Genomic DNA, 26,132 nt, shown 5'->3' with positions numbered 1-26,132 from the left:
TATCCTTAGCATTTCTGAGTTCGGACTTCGCTAGATACTACAGACTCTACTCCATCATCAGGGACTGTGTTCGCGCTTACGCATCTGCTAGGCTTGATAGTTAACGTAGTGACTATTTTAGTTAATCTGTGACTCGGGCGCTTATCGCGGCTTCAATCTTCATAAGAGACACAGGACGTGGGCTTTTCTCGCTCCTTATGGAAAATATTGACTTACTAGCTGTTGCATAACACCATATTTCACGACAAAATAAGCCACCGCCTATCATTCGGAAGACACTAATTTTGGAGCCGGTAGTGTTTGCAACTTTGTTCACAACGTCTAACATCTATCTATCGACTGACTAAATTGAGGTAGATCATAATTTTACTTTAATCTATATTCAGGACCATCTTATCATTAGATCATCATATCATATCATCAGAAAGCAATTTTACACGATGATCTAATAATCTTATCATTATTTTTTCTTATTGCAGGATGCGCGAGGACAATCGTCCAGTTTTTTGTACGGGCGGTGTGCGATATATAATAGCGGTGCGCGTGCGCCGCCGACACAGTTGTCGGACATGCGTGCTATACTTGTGTTGTTGTTGTGCTCACGCGCATACGCCGGATCGCTACGTGAGTTTCCATCATGATTTTGATTATGAATTGGATAGGAATTTCGAAAAATCAGAGAATTTGGAAATTAGATTATCGGAAAATTAAGTATGCCACGGTTAAAATATAAAATATTTTTTAAACTAATATTATAATAATTATGCGAAAGTGTGAGAGGTTTAACTGTCTGCTACCTCTTCAAGCTCAAACGGCCAGGCCACTTTAGATAAGCTTTGGTATGAAGATACTCGAACGAATATAGGATTGCTTTCGTTGCGAATTTCGGCGGAACGGAGCTCCGACCGTCATGTGGTATAAAAATTATAATATTATACAAATTACTCGTAAGTAGTTAAAATTATGCAGTTTGCTCATAGCGACTATTTTTATAAAGTAAGAGAATATTAACTAGTATTAATAACAGCAATTATATTAATTTAGTATTGAGATCAGCAGTCCAATGTCTTCCAGTTTTGCTATGAATACCACAGCTTCATACAGGATGTATTACAAAGTCATACTTTAGGCAGGTTTAGGGTGTATCTAATATGACATGTCTCTTATATCATATATGTATAAAGGTCACTGTGAAACTAAAAATTTAACTTTTTTTATAGGCAACATCTATGGCATGCTAGGCATGCTAGGGCATTTTTCCATATTAAAATCGTAGAAGTCAAAACGAACTCTTTTAGCGCTGCTACTTTCATTGTGAACTCTATATTAAATATAATTATAAGGGACACATAGTTACATAGCCTAAAGTATTCACGTTGTTTTAGGGTTTTGGGTTTTTTTGGGTTGAGGCTGAAGCCTTAAAGGTGTAATTTTAAACATATTATGTATCACCAATACATTTTTGATTAATTAAAACGAATCACGTTCACTAAATTCTAAAGTATCGATTCTTGGACATTAGACTCTTACAAATTACCGTTGTATGTAGATAATGCAAGGTGTAATTTAAAATCTAACGTCATCTTCGTTAGTTGTCTTTAACAATACTCAAAGTGATAATATTTTAGGGTGTGTATGTGTCCCCTGTGTAGTTCATGAGTTTACTGTGAAAGTAGAACCACTGAAAGAGCTTTTTTTTACTTCTGTAGGGGGGAAATTCATGACGCCAAAGCGTGCCCAAACAAATCACAACAAAAATCTCTTTCGGCGCTGCTACTTTTACAATGAACTCTATATTATGTAGAACACATAAAGCAGTTTTTAGTCGAGTTATTATCACTTTGCTCTGCTACATCCTGTATATCTTGTCTACTAATATGCATAATAGGTACCTACTCTATTTCTCTTCACACTAGATAGTTATAGTATAGACGCAGCATCTATGTCGAGATAAAAGCAGCCTCAGGTTCAGTACCGGCGTTAGGGGAAGGGCGACGCTGGGTGACCACCCAGGGCGCCGGATAATTAAAAGTCGCGCCAAAGGCCGCACAAAAGGGGTGCTAATTTTTTCAGCACTACCAGCACCCAGGGCGCTGGTAGTGCTAAAACCGTCACTGTTCAGGTTGGCAATAAAAATAATATCAAATATTTATGATATTCTTATTTCGGCTGCTATGCTATAAATATTAGCAACATAAAAACTCTGTCTCATTTCTGAAACAACAATACCATTATTAATCTGTCCATAACAAAACAATAAGAAATAAAATTGTGTTTTGACAAGGTAACTCTACTCGTAAAAATTTTACTTTAAGAGATTTTAACCAGTCATGTAAACCATCATCCCGATCCTAAAGATGTTATGCTTATTATAGCATATTATATAATTGACAAAAATGTATAATATTATTATAATAAAGCTCTATATAATAAAACTGTCTCGCTTTCTATTCTAATATTATACATCTTTAGTCTTTACTGAGGCCGTAAGTGGTTTTGAGTTTTGACAATAATAATTATTATTGTTTCTTTCTCCATTTGCTATTGCATAGGTTTTATCGCGGGCTCTGAGCGCGGCAACCGAATCAAGAAATTCCGTAACGAAAATAAATCTAACACCGGCCACTCCGACCGGTCGGTGCCGGGCGGCGCGGCGTTGCCGTGCTACGTTTCGTCGTTTCGGTTCGGCAGACTTCGGCACGGTGTTTGTGTGCGTGGTACGCATGGGAATTGGAATTGCATAAGTTGATAAAAAATGCTAAGTAATTTAGCATTACCGCGGCAGTCCCCGAGTGCCACATGTATTTTTTTTATTTTGACATCGCGAGTAGTAACTCAGACGATCTTTTGATCTATTTCTAATTACGATTTTATAAACCAAACCAGCTTTTGCCCGCGGCTTCGCTCGCGTTAAGAAGTATTATTATAATATACAAACTTTCATCCCCTATTTGAACCCCTTGGGGTTGGAATTTATGAAAATCCTTTCTTAGCGGATGCCTTCGTCATAACATGTACCTTGCATGCCAAATTTCAGCCCGATCCGTGCAGTGGTTTGGCCTGTGCGTTGATAGATCACTATGTCAATCAGTCAGTCAGTCACCTTTGAGTTTTATATATATATAGATAGATAAAGGCATATACCTATAAAACATGTTAATGTGGGTGCTCGCCATTTCCGTATATTTTCCAAGTTTGATCGAGCTGCAATCAATGTCAGATCACCTTGTCGGACAGTAGACTGGATCTCATAGTCTCTAGGTCAATACTAATAATTATTATTAAATAGTTGTGTTCAACATAATAAAACGTTTTCTCCTTCTGTACTTGCAGTTTGGACTTTGTAATACTTAATAAAAGAAATAATGATGAAAATTCAGGCTTGTTGATTTATCCACAATGAAGTTAATAGGGGGTCAAAAAGAGCCTGAATTGGTTCGAGAAAAGGATGGTACGGCCGTGCCGCTTTTTTGCTCAACTTGTAGGGGGCACTGCCGTGCCCCCAGCTATTGGGTCAAGGTTTAATAATTTTGACCCTTCGGAAATTTTCAGCAACTATGTTAGTATTTTGCAGGCAAATGTTGATATAATATTTTTATCATATTTTGTGAAATAATATCGCTTTAGGCGTAATAAGTAGGTACATTTCGTACACAATTTCGTCATCGGCATAATATTATAAAATTTCGCAGTAAAAGGTTTAAAATAACATAAATTATTTCAATTTGAATAACGTTTTTCTTGACTTTTCCTTAAAATTATAGACAATCGTAGGTACCTATTAATATTCTCAATGTGTTATCAGTACAATAACATAAAAATGTATTTCAAAATAAAAACAAAAATTAAATTCCTCGATTGCGGATATCAGCTGAATTGGCATTCAATGCTGGAAATTGGAATTAAATCTGATTTAATGTTTTGAATTATTTACAATAATTTTGTATCCTGTAGAAAGAATGATGGCTCTCCCATTTTTTATATTTCGTAGTTTGTTGAAATTGGAGACGTGATTTTTAAAGCTATAACTTAAGAAGATACACCAGGGGCGAGAGAAATTGAAAATAGGTATTTGAAAATGTATTGCTGTCTCACCAATCTCAAGTCTCCCGCCGCAGAGCGCGATAGAGACAACACGACAAAAGTTCTAATAAAAGAACAGAAAATCTTCGATTCGTTATCCGCTGATTCCTTCTCCAAAACTTAACCGATTTAAGTAATTTTTTCATTAAGAATTAAAGCAAGGCTTGAGCTGTGTTCCTATGTTTTATTTTTTTGTAGTTTCTAGCCAGTTTTGTTTTCTGGGTGTTTGAACACAGAGGAAAATCTGGCCATTTTTTTGGGTTTTTGGACGTTCCTATCTTTATTAATAATTAAATTATGAAAAAAAAGAAAACATACGGACATGCTAATAGTGGCCATAGATATTCAGGAAAAAAATCATAACTCTACCGGCATTATCCAGGGAGGAAACAGGGGACAGCGTTTGTATGGAAAAACGGCGGTGTGGAATCCTCTTAACTCAGATAATATTATATTAATATTGTGTTCCCTACCCTAATAGCACAGGTGTCCTATGTAACATACGTACTCATATAACTAGCTGACGCTGTTGCATCAAAATTCGTTTATTATGCGGGAACCGTACATTTTTTCGGAATAAAAAGTACCATATTATGTCCATTTCCGGGATTCAAAGTATCTCCATACCAAATTTCATCAAAATCGGTTCAGCGGTTTGGTCATGAAAAGGCAACAGACAGACAGACACACTTTCGCATTACTTATATTAAATATGGAAGTATGGACGTCCCGGTAATTACAGCACTAACTATGTCTTTCTGTACAAAAAGAGGAATATACCCGAGATTTTACCCGCAGCGGACTACATGCGAGCCTGCTCGGCTTCCGACCCCGAGCTGAACAAGTGCATCGAGGATGTGATCGCCACCGCCGGCCCCAGATTCGCCAAGGGCATCCCTGACCTCGGCATAGCGTCGCTGGACCCCGTCAACCTGGGCACCATATACATCGACAACCCCGCACTCAACGTGACCTTGACGGATACTGTGCTGACTGGCCTGAGCGGCTTCAAGATTAACTCCTTCAAGTAAGTGTCAGAACTTGTCTAAGAAAAACTAATTAACGCACACAAACTCACATCAAGCCTCCAGAATCTAGGCATCTTGCTACGTCCAATGGAATCAGGTAAGTATTTTATTCATTTTCTGTTGAATTCGCTCCATCTTAGACAAGTTCTCAAACAGATCCAAGTTCGCCAAGGGCAACCCTGACCTCGGCGTGGCGTCCTTGAACCCTGTCGACCCGGGCTCGATGTGACCTTGACTAATACTGTGTTTACTGGACTGAGCGGCATCAAGATCAAGACGTAAACGATCTTGTCGAACCTTAATATGTCTAGATAATATGAAGTCGAACCTCCAGCTTTTACTTCATATCTAGATGCCTCCAGCAGCTGAGACACGCATCTTGCTGCGTTCAATTAAATAATTTCTACTCGAATTCGCCCCATCCTATATACTTAATAGATAAAAATCTCAAAGTATGTACCTACTCGTAGTTGTAAACGCGCGTTGACTTATCATAATTATTTTCATCTGGTTCTGAACATACCCTAAATAAACTTTTTCGAATCTCTGTTTCTTTATAACTACTTATACTAGAGATCAAGGGCGTCGCCAGCCGATGGCGCAGGGGGGGGGCAAGTTGACTTTACCTACTACAATTCATACTTTTCTCATTCTCTATAAATGAGAAAAGTAGATAAGAATTGTAGGTAAAGTCGATAGCACATGAAGCTTTTCACTTGTATAACTACGAGCCTTACATCTATGATCTACAGCGATTGTAATAACAACAGTATCTTAGTACTATATACATATAATATATTCTGTGGCAGTACAGAGTCGAGAGAGAGAGATGTGTAAAGCTTTGAATTTGAATAAGTGTACTGCATCGTACAGCGTTTTTTTTTTAATATTATAGTGGTCGTTGTGTGCATTATATTTGGCAACTTTTTTAGAATCTCTAGGGGGGGGCAGCTGCCCCTCCTTACCCCCCCCCCCCCCCCCCTGGCGACGCCCTTGCTAGAGATGTATTTTATATTTTGTAAGCTCACACTTTGATATCAATAATATAGATTGTTAACAATATTTGCCAGCACGTGCTGGCAAAATAGGCTAGGCTGGGACAGTACACGTGTTGCTCGATAGTCGACGATTCTGTGGACGATTTGGCACGTTCAATAATATTATTGCTGACAAGCATCTCTCATCTCTCATCATCTCTAATAACTAATTATTATTAAGGAAACAACAGCGATGATTTGTTGAACAATGGACAAAAGAAAATGTTTCAATACAATCAAAATTATATTAAGATTGTATTGAATACAATCTTAATATATTTTTTTTATTATCATAATAATCGTACATATTTTTCGTATTTGTTATGAAACATAATATTCTTCTTGTTATTATAGAGGCAACTATTCTGTTCCATTATCTGCACTTAAAAAAGCGATCGGTACAATTAGTAGGAACGTGTGCGGGCAGTTAGGATTTAGGTAAGTTTGTTCCATTTCCACGCCTCAACTGCAATTCTGTTCTTTCCTCGTGTCCAGGATGGAGGAAGCTAAGGGTCGAGCGACCCTGGACTTCACGGCGAATGTGACGCTGAAGTCGCAGTACGTGATGGACGGCCAGGTCCTCATCCTGCCCATCCGCGGAGACGGCGACGCCAGGATCAAGATCAGTCAGTATTGATCTAATAACAATAATAATATATAATTATACGTTATGGCAGAAATCCTCAGCACCTGCTTAGGTAACTTTACCTATTATAGTACTTATGAAACTTCAGACGCGCGATTGAAATCTCAGATCGAGGAGGTTTTACGTAGAGAGGAAACGCGCCATTGAAATCGTTTACAATATCAGTGTTGGGGAGACCGACACTGATATCGACGGTGGACGACCGATTTTTCTAGATTTTATAAAAAAATAGACCTGGACCGTTTGGAACAATATGGAATTAATTATAATTTGAATATAATTCTGCGGTTTGCATTTTTGTCTATATTATAGAAATAATCACCTAAATACTACGTTTAAATGCTAATAAAGTCGCTTGAGATAATAATGAGATGAATTCTGCTACGTTTTTTACACTGAAACCTACTAACCTAGGGAAAATAATCAGTGACACGGCCGTATAAATGCTTATATTGATTCCAGCGAATCTAAACATCGTGATAAAGTACGAGTTCAAAACTGTGGACGGGTACTGGTCGGTGCCGGAGTACAAGGAGAGCTACAAGATGGGCCGCGCGCACTTCAAGTTCACCAACCTCTTCGGCGGGAACAAGGAGCTGGGTAAGAGAGACAGAGATGGTAGAGCTCTGCTCGGTGATAACAGGAGCCTTTGTAATATCAGAAAAGTTGATTCCTAAGCAGATTGGGGACCTACGTAGTTTGGTCGCGTTACGTCAAACCCAGCGGACAGATTACAATCATTAAATTGGCATTATACGACCAAATAACGTTAGTCTGTCAACTGCCTAGAAATCAATTTCCTCGATGGTACTTTAGCTCTAGGTTGCGCATATTCCTGGATCGATTCTGGAAAAAGTTAAATATGAGAATAGAAGCGAGTTTCAGAAAAAGAGCTGCGCCCCTTATCAGACTGTAGTAAATGTAGAGTCTAAAAAAGCATGATAATTACTCTTAAGATCTGAACTTGAAACAGTTAAGCACAGAATAAGTAGTCACACTAAGGGCAAAATAATATATTGTCAGATCTCATTATGAAAAAATATTGATACAAGCTTCGATAACTAATATACAAGATATACAGTCCGCGGCAAAAAACGCCCGTATAATGTGGTGCATAATTAATTCAAATTTTTCTGAAAATGTTCTAATAAAATCTTATTATTTTTAAAAACAATTGCCCACAAGGTCGTTCAGAAGACTAACACAAATATTTGCGCGCTCGTAGAATTTGCAAATATAATATTATTATTCCGCGGTATGAAGTTAATAATGTTGACTTTACACTATAAACAGTGGTCTGCTAAACGAGTAAATACATGAGTTGAAGTGAAGCGAGTCCACGTAACATTGTTTACAACACAACACATTATGTACTCACTAGCTACTTGTCCTGAGTAAACTACTTCTTATACAAACGAAACTACCTCCTGTCATAGATAATACAATATTAAGTACCTACAGACTTCTGTTGTGTTTCCACCGATAACAGTTGAAGCCAAACTTAATCCTCTTACATTTCTAAAAACCTCAACCAATTCAGTCCGTCTAGCGTGTACGTTCGTTGACCGATAATACTTTAGTCTAGACTTTAGACACGACTCACGACTCACGACTCACGAGTGATAAACTAATACACCCAAAAGACAAGCACACACATCACACACACTGTGACAAGCGTACCTACTACTTACTACTTACGCTTATCTAGAAGACATGCAACTCAAGTCTCAAACCCAAGTATCGATCACATTTTTCCAAGAGAAAAGCTCACAGTGTCAGCTTTTCTCTTGGAAAAATGTGTAAGCCTTACACTAATCTAAGAAAATATCCATAACGCAATCCAATTCAAATAAGTTGCTCCAATTTACTCAAGTGACAGTCTACACTTACCCTGAGCCTAAGTTACAAGCTACACTTATCAATAAGTAATAATTATTATCAGAGTAGACAGAACTATGTTATTGTGTTACACTCACTTACTAGTAAGTGACATTCCAATTATAATAAAACCGGCCAAGTGCGAGGTGGACTCGCCCATGAAGGGTTCCGCAGCAGCAATAAGGTTTATTTTTATGAAATTAAGAGGTTTTTGATTTATTTTCATATTTCAGTTGATTTAATGAAAGTTTAATAAAGGTTTACCATTTATGACGTATAAAAAAAACTACTGGCTAGATCTCGTTCGAACTAATTTTCGTTGGTAGTTTTTGTAGTAATTTACATCATATATTTTTTTTAGACTTATCATGCCCCTACTTTAGAAGTTAGAGGGGAGGGGGACACACATTTTACCACTTTGGAAGAGTGTCTCTCGCAAACTATTCAGGTTAGAAAAAAATGATATTAGAAACCTCAATATGATTTTTGAAGACCTATCCATAAATATCCCAAACGGATAGGTTAGATGAAAAAATTTTTTTTTGTTTCAGTTGTATCTATGGGGACCCCTAAAATTTTTAATAATTTTTCCATTTTTGTATCAAAATCTTAAAGCGGTTTACAGACTACATCTACGTACCAAGTTTCAATTGTATAGCTCTTATAGTTTCGGAGAAAAGTGGCTGTGACATACGGACGGACAGACAGACAGACAGACATGACAAATCTATAAGGGTTACGTTTTTGCCATTTGGCTACGGAACCCTAAAAATGATTAGGTCAGACTAACTCAAGTGACATTGTACTTAATCTCCAAAGAAGAAGCACATACTTACCCAAGTGACATACCACTTACCCGACTACACTTGCAGCGTCCCTCACGCTGCAGTTCATGAACGACAACTGGAGCACCATCATCGACGAGATCGCTCCTCCAGCCGTCACACAGATCATCCGGCGCTGCGTGGACGAGGTCCGCAAGCTGTTCGCCGCCGTCCCAGCCGACCAGCTGCTACTGCACTAGGGTACACTACACACTTCACTACCATTCACTTTAAAGGTACAAGTTGTAAGCCGGCTAAATGAAGTTGCAGCAGACGACGTGTTATCGCGACACGTCGTTTCTATGTATTTCTATGAATGTGTCGCTGGCTTCGTGTCGCTAGTCTGCGGTTGCTTCAGACATGTCATCCGTTGCCAACCGGCACCTTTACCGAGACTTTTAATAAGACTAGTCAAACGCTTATGTCGATTACATTACATTTTGATCGGCGATTCTATAAAGAAGCGATAAAGAAAAAGTCTCGGCTAAAGGGCGAGTTTACTTTCAGTGTACCTACTAAGTACTAACCATGGCTTACAAGTAGAACGCGTGTAACCCTTGCAGTTTAGCTACTAGCCAGGCTTATGTCAGGAAATCGACTGAGAGTTACCTATATTATAGAGAGAGAAATAGTTTTTACTTAAGAGCTCTCTTCAATGCATCTAACCGTTTACTATTTGGGACATGATGGGCGATTTCTTTTAAAAGGCGAATGCGACAAGGTATTTTCATCTGCGAGCCCTTAATAAAAGTACATAATGTAGAGTCGATGAATAGAGTGCACAGTAGGTACCTAAATTGTGCAATTGTGGTAGCAATCATGGTGATAGTTGATAAACCATCATGCCCCAAGATGTAGAGACTGCAACTTCTTCTAGCATCTAACTACTGGGTACACTGCAGCTGGCAGCTGCTGTTATTAACATTTTTGCAATGGCTGCAATGACACACAAAGCTTTACTAATAAATTCTTTCTGTGACCACTTATCATCTCATCATTATTCTTAAATCTTACATTAACTCTTCATACTGCTTCTAACACACAATGTCATAAAATTATATTATGCTTTACTAATATAAATACTAATTATTCTGAGAGTTTTAGTGTTATTTCACGCGTCGGTATCAACTTTTACAAAAGCCCTGAAATATATTGTTCAGTGGCTCCTAGCCTAACAGGACTTTCTTAACATTAACGCAGAAAGAAGACGGATTAAAATTGCCCCACGTCCTACAGAAAAGCGATGTACCTCTGAAGATAATAAAAAAATAATATAAAAATATGGCATACTTCCAAACGCCATCCTTACTGTCTGACATTTGATAAAAAGGTTCTATATTACATATTTTAAACACATACATTACTAGTATTAAGGAACTGAAAAGTACGGAACCCTAAAACGTATTTAATAGACCAGTCTTAGTATAAAACTTCTATTTATATTTTTATTGATCTTATATTTCCTTTTTAAATGTCATTTTTCATATTATTAGTTTTATTAGTATTAAGGTATATTATATTGCACCTGAAACAATATTCATAGCATTTTTTTCTTTTTATTATGTTTTAGGTTCTTCATTTTTTTTTAGAATGTAGGGTAATTTCTATGGGCTAGTGAACATATTTTATGGCCTATTTTAATGTCATTATTTATTATTATTATTTATTAGTTTTATTAGTATTTAAGTACATAAAATTGCGCCTGAAATAATTTTCATAGCATTTTTTTGTATGTCAGACAGTAAGGATGGCGTTCGGAAGTATGCCATATTCTTAAATTATTTTTTATTATCTTTTGAGGTACATCACTTTGTACTGTTTGTAGGACGTGGGGTAATTTTCTATAGGCCGTAATCCGCATTAGTACAGCGAGTAGCGACCGACATTCGTATAGCCGCGGCTGCTTTGTAGTGGCGTACAATAAAATGAAAACTAAGTAGGTATATTATGTTGCCTCTTAAAATGTCATTTTATTTGAATTTGGGTCGGTGGCGGTGGTGAATCGGTGACCGGTGAGTGTAGCGACGTGTGTTGCAACTTGCAGGCAACCTGATGCACCGCGTGATCAACGACAACTGGGAGGCGGTGATGCGCGACATCGCGCCGACCGCCTTCGACGTCATCATCACGGCCTGCGTCAACGAGTGCAAGAAACTGTTCGCGGCGGTGCCCGCTGACAAGTTATTACTACACTGACCTACGTGCAAAACACCAACGCGACGTCTAGGCCTCTAGTAGGTACACCGACACGCTACGAAATGCGAAATATCTGCGAAACGGGAATAGAGCGAGTTGCCATAATGTAACGCATTGCCATAATATTGTGGCGAGTGAGACAGCAAATCGGTTCGCCACTGTTTCGCGTTTCGCAGCATCGCGTCGGTGTACTAGAGGCGTAATGCCCAGTTTAGACTTTTTGACGGGAGGTATCGCCGTCGCTTCTGATTGGCTCCCGTCTTACGTTGCTCCGTTGACGGTCTAGAATGTCGATTTTCTACCAAACTTAAAGACTTGTTTAATTGTCAACATTCTCGAACGTCTATGACTAGAACTTTTAACATAGGTAATTGTTATTCGCCAATTGGCTGCATTTTGTTAAATAAGGATAGGACATCCCGTTTTAGTAACGGACGACCTAGGATTGGCGGTAGTTGCAGGCTGGTTGCATATTATCCGCCAACTTAGCGTTGCGAACTCAGTAACGCAACTTCCAAACAGTTTGTTGTAAATACTGAAAGTGATATAGAAACCGTTTACAACAGCTGATATTCCCCTTTACTAATAAATATAATATTTATGCAGCGTATTCGTCTTCGAGCTTCGCTGTCGTTGTCTGACGGTTGTCTTTTAAAATGTGCCAGACAGAGACGAAATGTTGTATAGTTATTAGTAATTAAATATTCGCCGTAAAAGAAAATTATTAGTAAGGGTTTAGCTAACTATTTTCTATAAGTTTCAAATTTCAATCATTGATTCTGCAGATGAGAGGGTTTTCTTTCCAATAGAAATTGAAAGTAAGGAACAGGATAGCATAGGCTTAGTAATTAATATCTCTCCTTCTTTTTATACTATATTTTATAACAATAATAATTATCAAATCCAATTTGATTTTAACCATAACTTACAATGTAAATTATTTTCACGTATAAGTAAATATGGAATCATGCCTTGTTTGTGCCTATTACTTATTATAATATTATATTGCTTATGCAGCAGTTACGTGATATCAATTCAGAAAATAATTCACTGACACTACTGACAGTGTTATACTAATAGTAGGTAACTTTGTAGTCCATTTAGAGTTCAAATTCTTTTGGTGAATTGTTTTCAGAATCATTGACACATTCTTTAGGCCAGTATTTCTCAACCTGTGGGTCGCGACTCGCGACCCCCTAGGGCAGGGGTCACCGAGTAGTTTCGCTCGCGGTCCATTTTTAGAATTGAAATGACCTTCGCGGTCCACACATTTTATAAAAAAACATTTTTAAACAAATAACGGAAATTACAAAATTATCAATCAATGAGAAAAGTGTCAGTTGCTAATTATGTCCGCACACAATGGGTCGGCGGTCCGGATGCGGACCGCGGTCCGCCATTTGGTGACCCCTGCTCTAGGGGTTCGCCATTGGTCGAGACTCGAGAGTAGGTATACTATAATTATATCGGTAAGGTCTTAATAAAGCTATGTAAGGACTGAATTCACTTTTAGCTTCACCAGTATTGTGATTGTCCATGGACCATGCAGGTTCCATCACTTACCATTAGCGATCTGACATGCTCGTTAGCTGGTCTATTAAAAAAATTGTGTCATACGAGCTGCTATAAAAGAGGGGAAGTTGTCTAACAAAAAAATTACTCTAATAACCGTATTATAAGCCTTATTTCTTAAATTAAGGCTCAATCATAAACCTACCAAATAATATTTAATTTGTAGGTACTTATTTAAAATTATTGGTGTATTACCTAATTAATTATTGCTATGAAAACCATGTTACCTTAGGTAAAATATTATTGTAGCAACAAATTTGTAATAAAATATTTTCATAACTTTTTTTATTTATTCCACCTACCAAAGTCAATGTTACAAATATTCAATCTTTGAATTTTAGTACCTACATTTTGAAAGACTTATAATAACACTAGACGACGACCGCAACTCCGCAGTGTTGCCAGATCAGGGGATTTCCCCCTAGATTTAGGGGGTTTTCGACCAAGCTAGGGGCAAAACAGGGGGAAAAATATTTAGGGGATTTTTAGGGGAAATTCAAAATACACGTCAAATACAGTTTATTTGCCAAATATCCCGTTCCTAATATTTTTTTACCATCTTTAAATTACTTGAGCGCCACAACAACTAATCGAGGTCGAGATTCGAGATGTTGAAAAGATGAATACACTTCGACAAGACTTTAAATGAATATGTCAAATTGTCAATGATGTCAATGGGCGCTGCTGGTAAAAGAGAACTGTCAAAAATTACGTTTTTGTATGATAGAAGCGTTAGTTCCTTTTCTCGCCACGTTCATATAAAGCCTTGTCGAGCTGTAATAAAGTTAAGTAATATATTTTTATTGAATATTAAAAGAAAAAGTAATCTAGGAGATTTCTAGGGGGAAATCAAATTAGTTCAGGGGTACGGCGCCGAGACCATCTGACAACACTGACTCCGTTGCGGGCGCCATCTAGTGTTTATCGCCGTCGTTTATACCGTCGTTTATCGCGCGGGAATAATAATTTTCCGTGATAACTGATATAAAGTATCTTACGTCCTTTCCTGGGACTCGAGAGTATCTCCCTACAAACAGCAAAATCGCTTCAGCAGTTTGCCCGTGAAGTATTAACAGACAGACAGACAGAGACATGATAATAATATTATGATAGAATACAAGTATAGATTGTATATGAGTTATGACATACATTTACTATTAAAAAAATCAAAATCAAAATTTATTTATTTGCTAAAAATATGGTACAGTTTCAAAAAAATAATACAACAGATAAAATTTGGCTAAAAATATTAACTTTCAAATAATGCGGTTTTGAGATTTTAGTTAATCCTCTTATGGGGAAACGCTGCCGACATTAATACAATTTTTGTGCTGCAGAAGCGAGCTATACGTTCAATTTATAAAATGTCAGCTTTTTAATCTCTGAGAGAAAAGTTTAAAGAAATTGGTATTCTAACTGTTGCTTGTCAATACATTTTGAATAATGTATTATATGTTAGAAAGAATCTTAGTAAATTTACAACCAAAAGTGACAGTCACGGAAGAAACACTAGAAATAAGTACAAACTAGAAATACCGGTGATCAGACTTAGTAAAGTTAGTAAATCTTTTAAAGGTCAATGTATACGCCTTTACAATAAAATCCCAGAAAACGTTCAAAATCTTTCCATTAATAAATTTAAAAAAGTAGTCAAAGAGCGTTTGTGTGCCAAAGCCTATTATGAGGTCAATGATTTCATAAACGATGGCACATCTTGGGAGTAGGATGGCTGCTTGCAAGGCTATTTCTACATTATTTTATGACTTACAATTATGTATGTATATTGACATTGTATAATTTCAAGTTACAACATTGTAAACCTTATTTTAAAATAATAATTTTTTTCTCACTTTTTTTGGTAAAAAAGTGGGCCCCGTGCGAGTTTCATAGGGCCGGGACACAAAAACACGGCACGACGTCGTACGACGTCGTACGGCGGCGCCGTGTCGTGAGAATCCAAGATGCGCGTCGTAAAAAACCACGGCACGGCGCCGTACGGCGTCTTACGACGTCGCGTCTTAGAAACTCATCTTGAATTTCTACGTGAGTTTTTACGGCACGCCGCACGACGTCGTACGACGCCGTACGGCGCCGTGCCGTGTTTTTTTACGACGCGCGTCGTGGATTCTCACGACACAGCGCCGTACGACGTCGTACGACGTCGTGCCGTGTTTTTGTGTCCCGGCCCTTACGCCGGTTCTTCTCGCCGGGTTAGTTCCCGAACCGGTGGTAGGCATCATGTAGACTTTCAGAGAACATTTGCAAAAATTTATTCTGAATAAAAAAAATTTGAGTTGAGTTTGAGTTATAAGTAATAGTTTATTACTAAATTTTTTAAATAAGTATCATACTTTTTCGCGACTTTCAGAGACTATTTTCTAGTCAAAAAATCGAAAATTATTATACCTAAGATGCTGTATACTGTACTTAGATAACTTTTATAATTATGTTAATGTCACCAATGCCTTCAAGAGTTGTTTTATTATAAACTTATATACATACTTATTTTTTAAAGTAGCTTTAAATACAATAATATTTTGTTACATTATGATTAGTAAGGATTTTTATAATTTTTATGTTTTTAAGTAAAAGTAAGGTGTCCATTGAAAATCAGCGTTGCGGATCCGTTCGCAACATTGCTGAATGGGAACCAATTTGGTATTACATAGGATAGTATTAGTAGTTAAGAATTATTTTTGTAAGATGCTAAATACCAAATAAATTTATTTTTCTTTCTTTCTTTCTTTCAAAATATGTGAGTCCGCATCAAATTTGAGTCCGTTTTGTTACCATAATCAAAGTTGAATAGAAATAAAACTATAATATATTTTGAGACTCTGATCTTTTATTTAAATAATATAGTTCTTTTAAGTCACTTACATAAAATATTAAGACACTGCACATTTTAAAACAGTTTAGCAATTCCAATTTTTATTCGGGTTTGTTACTGTTGTTCCAAAACTTCATCCATTTTTGATAGTACTTTCTCAAAAATTGAGTTGTTTAAAATCTGAATGCAATTAAAAACGCTAAATATTAATTGTTTTGTTGTTGACATATATCATAAGATAGAAATTTACGTCAAAACCTTAAAAATTCCAGGGACAGTAACAAAACCGACGGTAACATAATGCGTCTACGTTACATTCAAAGACATGTAAGTAAAACTTTTTCTGTTTTACGCTGAATTACACTACACACACTTAATTTTAGTTTAAATATCAGTACATCTTTACAAACTATTAAGTTGCAAATAAAGATAGTAAAAAGTACCAAACAATCGTAACAAACCTGACCCATCAATTTTAGTCCAGTCCAACTGGACGCACATTTCTTTGCACCACCGAAAAAATTACTCAGCCATTCCGTATTAAAATGGTCCATCCTACTGAATATTAGTTTCGCCATAATCAGAACACAAAAAACATATGTTGGTAGAATGTTATCATAAAAAAAATATGGTAACAAAACTGAAATGTCCGGAAATAGCATATTCCGGGGACAACAGATAACTGCAAATTTAAATGAATTAAAATAGTCTTATGCTTAAAATTGAGCCTTTATTAAAAGTAAAGAACATGGATCATTTAACAAAAAAACAATAGAATATGTCAAGTAGTTCCAGACAATTTTAATTTAATTCAGTTGGAAGTTTTAAATTGTTACTGGGGACACTGGAAAAAGAGAGGGTTGATACATTATATGACCATAATTTCTTTGTTCTTTCTATTTCAATTAAGTTTTTAATTAACCAAAATAAAGTACCAATGGACACTCTATCAGTTACTTTATAAATAAATACCAATAATGGTCAAAGTTTTTAATAAAATAATTATAAAATAAGGACATGCCAAAATGGCTGTTGTATTATTTTTTTGAAACTTCCCAGCTTAGATGATTAGTGATTACATTTAATGAGTTCAGACATATTCTACTATTAACATTGTAATTGCAAATATTGTCATTGTAATTACTAATTATAATTTTCCCATGTCATTGAATTTTATTTATTAAAATAGATAGATATAGATAATTAACTGTATTTCTTAAAAAAAAATTGTCTAATTAATGAATATTATACGAATAATGTCCAATAAGTTATGTTAATGTTTTATTATAATTAAAATAAATAAAAATAAAAAATAAAAATAAAATAAATTTAGAATATGTTAAATCTATTTTCATATTTTCACAACTTATCCAACTAACATTCATAATATTATATTATATTTGCTGAATATAAATTGTCAAATCTCAAATACAACAAACTTTATTTCTTTAAAAAAATTGTTTAAAAAACATTAACAATTGTGACTTAAGGTAAACACTTTATATAAAAATAAATGCTCTGTAAGAATATAGCACCAGTTTTGATTCATGGATAAAATTAACGGGGACACATGGCATGGCGACCACCGTCTACCGGCACGCTGGCTCCAGTGATGTTACTGGCGAGGTCACTTGCCAAGAAAGCAATGGTCGCTGCCACCTCCTCAGGTTTGCCCGGACGGCCCAGAGCATGAGTTTGCTTGGACCTCTCCAAGAATGCCTGATACTGCTCATCATTTAGTCCACCTCGCTTCTGCAACTCCGTGAGAATCACTCCAGGATTTACACAGTTGACCCTCACACCTTTGGGGGCCAGCTCCAGAGCTACACATCTCGTGAACTGATCCACCGCCGCCTTCGACACGTTGTAGGCTAGTACTCCAGGGAAAGATCGAATACCGTTCACACTGGAGACATTCACGATGTTGCCTTTACTTTTCAAAAGGTGCGGGACGGCCATCATGGTCAAATGGTAAATAGATCGAACGTTTGTGTTCATTAGCCTGTCGTATTGTGCGAGCGACGTGTTCTCGATCGATCCGGTCTCGATGATCCCGGCATTGTTCACGAGCACGTCGATCTGGCCGTAGTGGTCGACGGTACTCTTCACTATATTCTCTATATCGCCCTCCTTGGTAAGGTCGGCAGTGATGGTGAAAGTCGAGGTCGATTTCTCGCAGTCCTTGTTCACCTTCTGCAAATTCTCCACGTTCCTTCCGATTAGGGATAGTTTAGCGCCTAGTCTCGATAGAAATACGGCTGTGGCGGCACCGATTCCGGAGCTAGCGCCGGTCACGATGACGACTTTTCCGGCGAAATTCATTTCGAATAATAATGTCGTCCTAGCTTGACCGAATTGGATGTGAACGAAATTGTTTACTCTTAAACGTTAACAAACAGTACTTATCTTATCAAAATAACGATTACGCAATGGTCGGGTGCAAAAATATGTAAATAAAACGAATATATAAAACGAAAATAAACCACTAACCAGGCAGAATTCTTCTTCTTCTTCTTTATTTATGGCGGCCTCAGTGAGTTGCCAATGTCAGAGTGGCTGAGTTGACTTTGCTCTATTATTGTAGGTCTGGTGAAACAACAAGGTATACCATACCTAAACGGAATCTAATTTAGTAGATTATCTGTTGAATAATCTAAAACAAACACAAACTGTGATGTTTTTCTAACCCTTATAGGGTTAGAAAAACATCACAGTTTTATATTGTTAGAACGGATATATGTACATAAAATTTCAATAAGTGGAGTATTTACATAACAAAGGATTGATTTGAAGTTTATAGGGCGGGGGATGTCGTTAGGAAGAAGGTCATAAAGAGAGGGATTATTTCTAGAGCAACAGAAAAAAATATGATCTAAGGCAGGCAGAATTCAAAATACAGTCGAAATACGGTGACAACTGACACTGACAAGTGACTGAAGTGACAAAGATGACAAATGGCTGACAATTTATGACAAGGACATTATTTTTTCACATGGGACATGTATTGTACCACAAGTCACAACTTCAAGTTACAACTTACAAGTCACAAGCACAGAACATTAATACTATTAGTCACAAGTTCACAAGTCACAACTCAATTCTTAAAGTTCAAACTTCAAAGTTCAAACAGGTGATGGCCTCATGACTCATGAAGTCATGAGTCATGCTATAAAGCCTTGTTGCTATATACAATGTGTCCCGACGCCGGTGTCGGGACACATTGTAACCGGGAAGAGTACCGTCGACCACTACGGCCAGATCGACGTGCTCGTGAACAATGCCGGGATCATCGAGACCGGATCGATCGAGAACACGTCGCTCGCACAATACGACAGGCTAATGAACACGAACGTGCGATCTATTTACCATTTGACCATGATGGCCGTCCCGCACCTTTTGAAAAGTAAAGGCAACATCGTGAATGTCTCCAGTGTGAACGGTACCTATTCGATCTTCATGAGTCATGCTATAAAGCCTTGTTGCTATATACAATGTGTCCCGACACCGGTGTCCGATCCTTTAATGTCATGATCTATGGCATACTTTATCGACAAATTGGCTCTCAAATTTTTTCTCTCTCTCACGGTTGTAAAATGGCAGCCATTTTAGTTTTTCCCAGGCTTTCACACTAATCTGACCAGTACTTCTCATGTAAATATCCTATGAAGATAAATAAGGTCTCATTTGATAGCTCAACTTGTGAACTACGCTTACACAGGCAATATGTTATAAATTTCGTGAAATCAAACATAAAAAAACCAAAGTTTAAGAAAAAAAATTGTGTATTTTTTTAATTAATGGCTTTTTGTGAAAAATCTAGCGCATTAAACTGGTTCTTTTTTGTTTTAAAAAGATAGAGAAGGTTTTCATCTTACATATTTTTTTATTTCAATTCTCTAAGTCTAGCCAGAGAATATTTTTTTTTCAAAAGTCGGAGAAAAAAATATTAAAAAGCCAATTTGTCACTTAAATATGCCATAAATCATGAGTTGAAAGTTTTTTTCTCCGACTTTTAAAAAAAAAATTATCTTTTCATACTAATCTGACCTATACTTCATAGGAAAATCGTTATAACTTCTAAACTATCTGACTTAGAGCATTGAAGTAAAAAAAATATTTAAGATGAACACCATCTCTATTTTTATAAGATAAAAAAGAACCAGTTTAATGTGCTAGATTTTTCACAAAAAGCCATTAATTAAAAAATGCACAATTTTTTTCTTAAGCTTTGGTTTTTCTATGTTTGATTCCACGAAATTTATAACATATTGCCTGTGCAAGCGTAGTCCACAAGTTTAGCTATCAAATGAGACCTTTTTTATCTTCATAGGATATTTACATGAGAAGTACTGGACAGATTAGTGTGATCACCCGAGAAAAACTAAAGTGGCTGCCATTTTACAACCGTGAGAGAGAGAAAAAATTTGAGAGCCAATTTGTCGATAAAATATGCCACAGATCATGACATTAAAGGATTGGACACCGGTGTCGGGACACATTGTATAAAGTGTCCTGTGTCAAGATGGCTTTAGAACCTTTATAATAAAGACTAAAGCCTTGACACATGCCAGATGACACCATAGATTAAGGATATAGGTAGATGGATTCTTAAGCGCTTATTTCACCTGTCCTATTTAGAAGTCCTAGTCAGGATCCTACATAGGGGACTAATTAGAAGCTTCTTATTCCACTTGTCCTAATTTAGTGATTAAATCAGTTGTCATTTTGGTCAGACGTCTTCTTAATGGCTCCAGTTCTATCAAAGCAACAAAAAATTGGTCTTCTCATAGGCTTAGCTGTTGACTCAATGAAAATAAAAATGAATAAAAGGCGAAAAAGATGGTTGAAAGAATTTTTGCTCCACGAAAAATTATGAATTATGAACTTTCTGAACAACTTGGAACCAGCAGACTTAAGAAATTGCCAACGAATGGATTCCAAATCTTATAACATAATATAAATTGACTTTAATACAGATTTAGCAGTTCCCACTACAGATAAAAGGTTGAAACCATCTGGCAACATTGATTTAGTCAGTTAGAACTCACATTTTTTCCGATTTAGGATCCTAGCTAAGATCCTAGCTTTCTAAATGTTATTCCGCTTGACTAAATTTTTTAGGATCCTAGCTAGGACTTTCTAAATAGGACAACTGGAATAAGCGCTTTAGCTCGCCAGCGCGTGGCCATTTTATGCTTGTGTGCATTTGCCATAGTGTGCGTGTAGGGATGGGCGTATATCTGCTTGTATATCGATAAAAATATAAAATTAGACTACAGCTATCGACCAATAGTCGACCATAATTATATGTTATAGATTTTTATCACGTAATAGATTTTTACGACATCAAAAAAGGAGGTTTACAATTCAACCCGCATGTTCAAAAGTATATGAAATATGAAAATACTTTTATATAAATAAAATATTTAAGTATATAATTACACAAATTGTTAAAAATATACATAATATGTATACTCCATAAGCCACGAAGGCTTGTCCGGAGTCAACAGTTTTTATAAGAAAACAACAGAAGAACAAAAATACTTTATTATACTTAATTACTATTAAACAAAAAATTTGTTAAATAACAATTATTATGTATTATCGAAGAAATAAAGACGTTAAAGCATTGGATACTGGTGACGGGACACATAATAATATAATGTGTCCACTGTCCCAACACCAGTGTCCGATTTTCAGTCCATAAAATATGCCACACATCATAACATGTAAGGATCGGACACCGGTGCTAGGACACATTGTATAATATTACACAGTACACACATATTAAAAATTAGAAATTAAATGAAAATTAAAAATATTCAAACATAAGGTTTTATTGAATATGTTCTTAGTCGCAGCTTTTGAAGTAAATATAATATTAACTTCCATATAGGTTCCCAATTGTCATCATCATCACATTGATCTCTTCTCTAGGAGCATTTCTTTAACCTAAAAATAATTTGTTTATTAGTATCAATATTCAAAAAGTATTTATTCCATTTATTGCACATTACAAAATTTGGATATGTCAAAATTTAAATGAAAAAATATGAAATTAGCAATTTCTAAATATGGTTTACGGGGAAGGTTGTCTACTTTATAATTATTGGACTCTGTTTATTGACTGCATTTGTGTATCATGCTACAAAAAATTACGTATTGCGATATTCAGAATGCAGTCATGTTCTTTAGATCATTTAAAATGACATCCATAACATGAAAAATGTGGGTTGATCCACAATTAATGACTGCGAGTACATACGAGTATTAAATACTTAAATCCATATTATAAAAATATAAACTTTAGCTAACCTTAGTATGCCTCGAGAATTATACTGAAAACAGTTGACAACAGTCTCCTTAACGGGGGTTCTCCAGAGGGTGTTAGTGATAAGGGGGATTTTCCTCACTTAAACCATTCCTCCTTACTCCATCTGACCACCAGATTACTTAGTTATAATCTAAACTTAAAAATAATATTATCTTCATTATAGGTATCTCCGTCATCACTTATATATTGAACTTTTCTTAAGAAGCATTCCAAAAACCAAAAAAAAATAGTTGGTTTAGTGACATTAAATGTACTTAATACTATAAAATATATACATATTATAATATTGTATACGGGGCAATATGCTTTATTTAAGTTTTCCATACTTAACCCATCAAGCCCCAAGCGGAACCCAGGTGCCGCATAACAACTGAATATCTATTGTGTCTGGTATTTATTAAAAAAGAGTAATGCCAGGATAAAATTTCAAAAAGTAAATCTAAGTAACGATTTGAGTACTTACAAGGCCCAAGGGGGAGGTGTAAGAGCTGTTGATCATTTTACTCTCCGTTAGAACTTTTTTATTTCAACAAAATCATTGTTTCAAACTTACGTTTGAAATGATAATCCCAATATTGTGATCTCTTCATAAGGGAGTAAGGACTAAAAACTTGCATGAAACTTGCGTCTAAATATTTCTGTTCATCGTCTATTTTGAAGCATTTTCAAATCCGGAAAAAAAATATTAAGTCCATGACAATATTTTTATCGATATAAATTTATACTTCAAGCAAGGTGTTTCCCTAAAGCACACGTAAAAATCTATGCCATATTTATAGCCTAATTATTACTTGATGTGACATTTTTATCACTAATGGCATACATAGCATGATTAAGCGATTATTAAACTTATAAATTTTCTTTTTAACTTACAAAAAATACCGATTGATAAGCCAAAAATCGTTGAAAACTTACGTATGTTATGTTAAATCTACGTGTTTAAGGCATTCCTTGGCCGTGTTAATGGTATATTATTTAGCGGAACCACAAAACCCAACAAGATATTGCATTTTAAACGTTCACTAAACACTTTAATTAGCACTTTTAAAACATGAAATATGCAGACCGACTTCTTTGTTATGTTCTACTAGGTAGGACATAACATTACAGGCTTTTGACGTTTACACACCGATATGAGCTTTCTCTTTCTTTCTTCAACTTACTGCATCGTTACTTAGAAAGAGTAACACTATCAACTGTCAAAATATAAGGCTCCCTCCAATAGTATACCTCCATGGATGACACAGCCAAAATATAAACTCCATAACCGTGTTCGTTTCATTTTTTCGCAGTTTGGCAGCTGACTGTCAACTTCATAATTATTGAGTGTCATGTTCAAATAATTTCTGTCAGATTTTAGAACATGACACTCACATTGACACTAATTTTTATCTTTGCGCATGCCCAATGTGCATTGAAAAACGAAACGAACACGACTATCAAATCCTAACAATTTCTGTCAGAACCATAGATAAAGTATATAGTATAGATGTAGTCTTAGCCCGTCATCGCGTGGCCATTTTGTGCTTATTTTCATACAAGTGGTGTGCTTGTCTTAATTAATATACAATATTCTTTTAATTATTTGTCGATTATTTTGAAGCATATTATGATACAGGAAAAAAAGTCATTTAGTTTATGATATCGATAAACTAATAGTTCAAGTAATGAGAATCCGTAAACACACGTAAAAAGCTATGCAATTTTTGTAGCCAAATTATTAATTGATGTGACATTTTTAGCACTAATACCTTATATAGCACGAATAAGGGATTATTAAACTTATGAATTATCTTTTTAGATTACAAAAATACCGATTGCCAAGGCCAAAAAATGTTGTTCAAAACTTACGTATTTAATGTTAAATCCACATCGAGGCATTCTTTGGCCATTTTTATGGTTTATTATTTAGCGGAACCCAAAACTCAACAATATCTAGCATTAAATGTTCACTAAAGACCTTTATTAACACTTTTATTACTTGATATATGCAGACCAACTCCTTTGTTATGTCCTAGTAAGTAGGACATAACATTACACGCTTTTGACGCTTAAACACCGATATAAGGCTCTCTCCAGTCTATAGTACCTCAATGGTCAGAAACTCAGAACTGGATGTTATTGAACATGACACTCAATAATTATGAAGTTGACAGTCAGCTGCCAAACTGCGAAAAAATGAAACGAACACGGCTCATGCCTTGATAACAACATTAAAAAAAAAACTCTGTCAATATGTCACTGTCACATGAAGCCTTTCAGTGTCAATTGTCATAAATCTGTCAGCTGTCTGCAGTTATCTGTGTCAGGACTCAGCAGATCGAAGAAATATTTTATCGATTCGTAATAATTCATCCAATTCATAAATTGGATTTGGGATTCCAAATTGTTAGTTTCTTCTAATATTTAGAAATACCGAAAAAATGTTTCCTTCACGGCAAATTGTTTCAAGACTGATGCAGCAAACAGGTAACAAAAAACATTAGCTACATGATTTTTTGTTTGCGTGAAAAACACATAATCATTATTTACTGTTAACTTTTTTACATTTAATAAACTATATTTTATTGTAAAATATATTTTCTGCCCCATTTGATACGAACACAATGAGGATTTATCAAAATTTAGTATTACATAATTTTAAGATAACCTAGAAAAGATCCAGTACTGAAGAGTGAAGTGTCTCATACACTGTAATATAGAAATTAGCTCTTTACTTAGGGTACTTTAAATAATAATTGAAAAAGTGAAAATTGTGAAAAACGATATACACAAGTCATTTGTTACTATAATAATACTTTAAAACGCAATAGTCCTTTTGTTATATAGTATCATTTATCTAAATCGATAGTAAAAAATATTTAGTTGTATTTTTTTTAATTACCTATTCAATTTTTTTGTTATCAACAATGTCGTAATATTAATCTATACTCAGTCCGTCGCTACCACGGTGACCATGGATTCAAGCCTCCAAGCATGGATGAGCTGCCGGTGCCGCGCGGCTCGTGGCAGGCTGACTATGATGCTGCAAACCGCCGCTACAATGCCGTGCTAGTGCTCGGCATCTCTTTCTTCGTTGGCTCCTTTGCCATAGTAAGATACATTTTTTGTTTCCTCATTACCATAATATTGCTTGTCATGATTTTAAAGATTTTTTTTAATTAATGTTAATTACAATTCCCCATTACCACATAATTAAAAAAAACATGCCACAGACACATAGTTATTTGTTGTACGTTTACATAACATTTTGAGCCACTACTTTAAACATAGTGCATAGGTAAGAGGCATAAAGTCTATGTGCTATGTGCAGCTATCCTGAGAATACAATACAATGAATCTTCATTTGTTACAGGCCAAGTCATCAGGGCTGCTGTACTTCAACTACGCCCCACCCAAGTCCCTGGACTAAACAGTTACAATATCAATTGAGTATTAGGTGCATTATTGTTTAGTTCAATATAATATTATATGATATAAATCATTTGGTGTTTTCTTTAAAACAGAATGCATATTTGATATTATTATTGTCCATGGACCAAGATGCTACCATAAGTGTCACAGATGAGTTTATTAATAATAATAAAACCATATTAATAATATTATGTGGGTAAAGCGATTACACTTTTAGATTTTTATTTGCGTCTAATGATAAACAAACCATATTATGAGTAATATGACGAGTTTTTGTTTCCAATTTGTTA

At 35.7% G+C, this 26,132-nt stretch overlaps 3 protein-coding genes across 4 annotated transcripts; 2 read left to right on the top strand and 1 right to left on the bottom strand.

The window, feature by feature from the left end:
• The first annotated feature begins 537 nt into the window (after positions 1–537).
• On the top strand, positions 538–12,984 carry LOC121733619 (circadian clock-controlled protein daywake-like). 2 transcript variants are annotated; one of them, XM_042123920.1, is made up of 6 exons: positions 538–624; positions 4,882–5,110; positions 6,644–6,774; positions 7,257–7,394; positions 9,545–9,697; positions 11,541–12,984. In XM_042123920.1, exons 1-5 carry the CDS (start codon positions 570–572, stop codon positions 9,694–9,696), a joined length of 705 nt encoding a protein of 234 aa, XP_041979854.1. In that variant the 5' UTR covers positions 538–569; the 3' UTR covers position 9,697; positions 11,541–12,984. The 2 variants fall into 2 exon arrangements, with proteins under 2 accessions (XP_041979854.1, XP_041979855.1); XM_042123921.1 differs by having other exon boundaries at positions 9,545–9,732.
• Positions 12,985–17,518: 4,534 nt separating this feature from the next.
• On the bottom strand, positions 17,519–18,572 carry LOC121733618 (3-oxoacyl-[acyl-carrier-protein] reductase FabG-like). The gene has a single exon (XM_042123918.1). The coding sequence runs from the start codon at positions 18,414–18,416 to the stop codon at positions 17,652–17,654; it is 765 nt and encodes a 254-aa protein (XP_041979852.1). The 5' UTR covers positions 18,417–18,572; the 3' UTR covers positions 17,519–17,651.
• A 6,162-nt stretch (positions 18,573–24,734) lies between these two features.
• LOC121733601 lies at positions 24,735–25,912 on the top strand. The gene is made up of 3 exons (XM_042123896.1): positions 24,735–24,897; positions 25,364–25,521; positions 25,784–25,912. Exons 1-3 carry the CDS (start codon positions 24,852–24,854, stop codon positions 25,838–25,840), a joined length of 261 nt encoding a protein of 86 aa, XP_041979830.1. The 5' UTR covers positions 24,735–24,851; the 3' UTR covers positions 25,841–25,912.
• The last annotated feature ends 220 nt before the right edge of the window (positions 25,913–26,132 follow it).

Source organism: Aricia agestis, chromosome 14 (assembly GCF_905147365.1).
Source record: "Aricia agestis chromosome 14, ilAriAges1.1, whole genome shotgun sequence".
In the NCBI taxonomy this organism is placed as follows: Eukaryota; Metazoa; Arthropoda; class Insecta; order Lepidoptera; family Lycaenidae; genus Aricia; species Aricia agestis.
The sequence above is the reverse complement of the archived record's forward strand: the minus strand, read 5'-3'. Positions and strand labels throughout refer to the sequence as shown.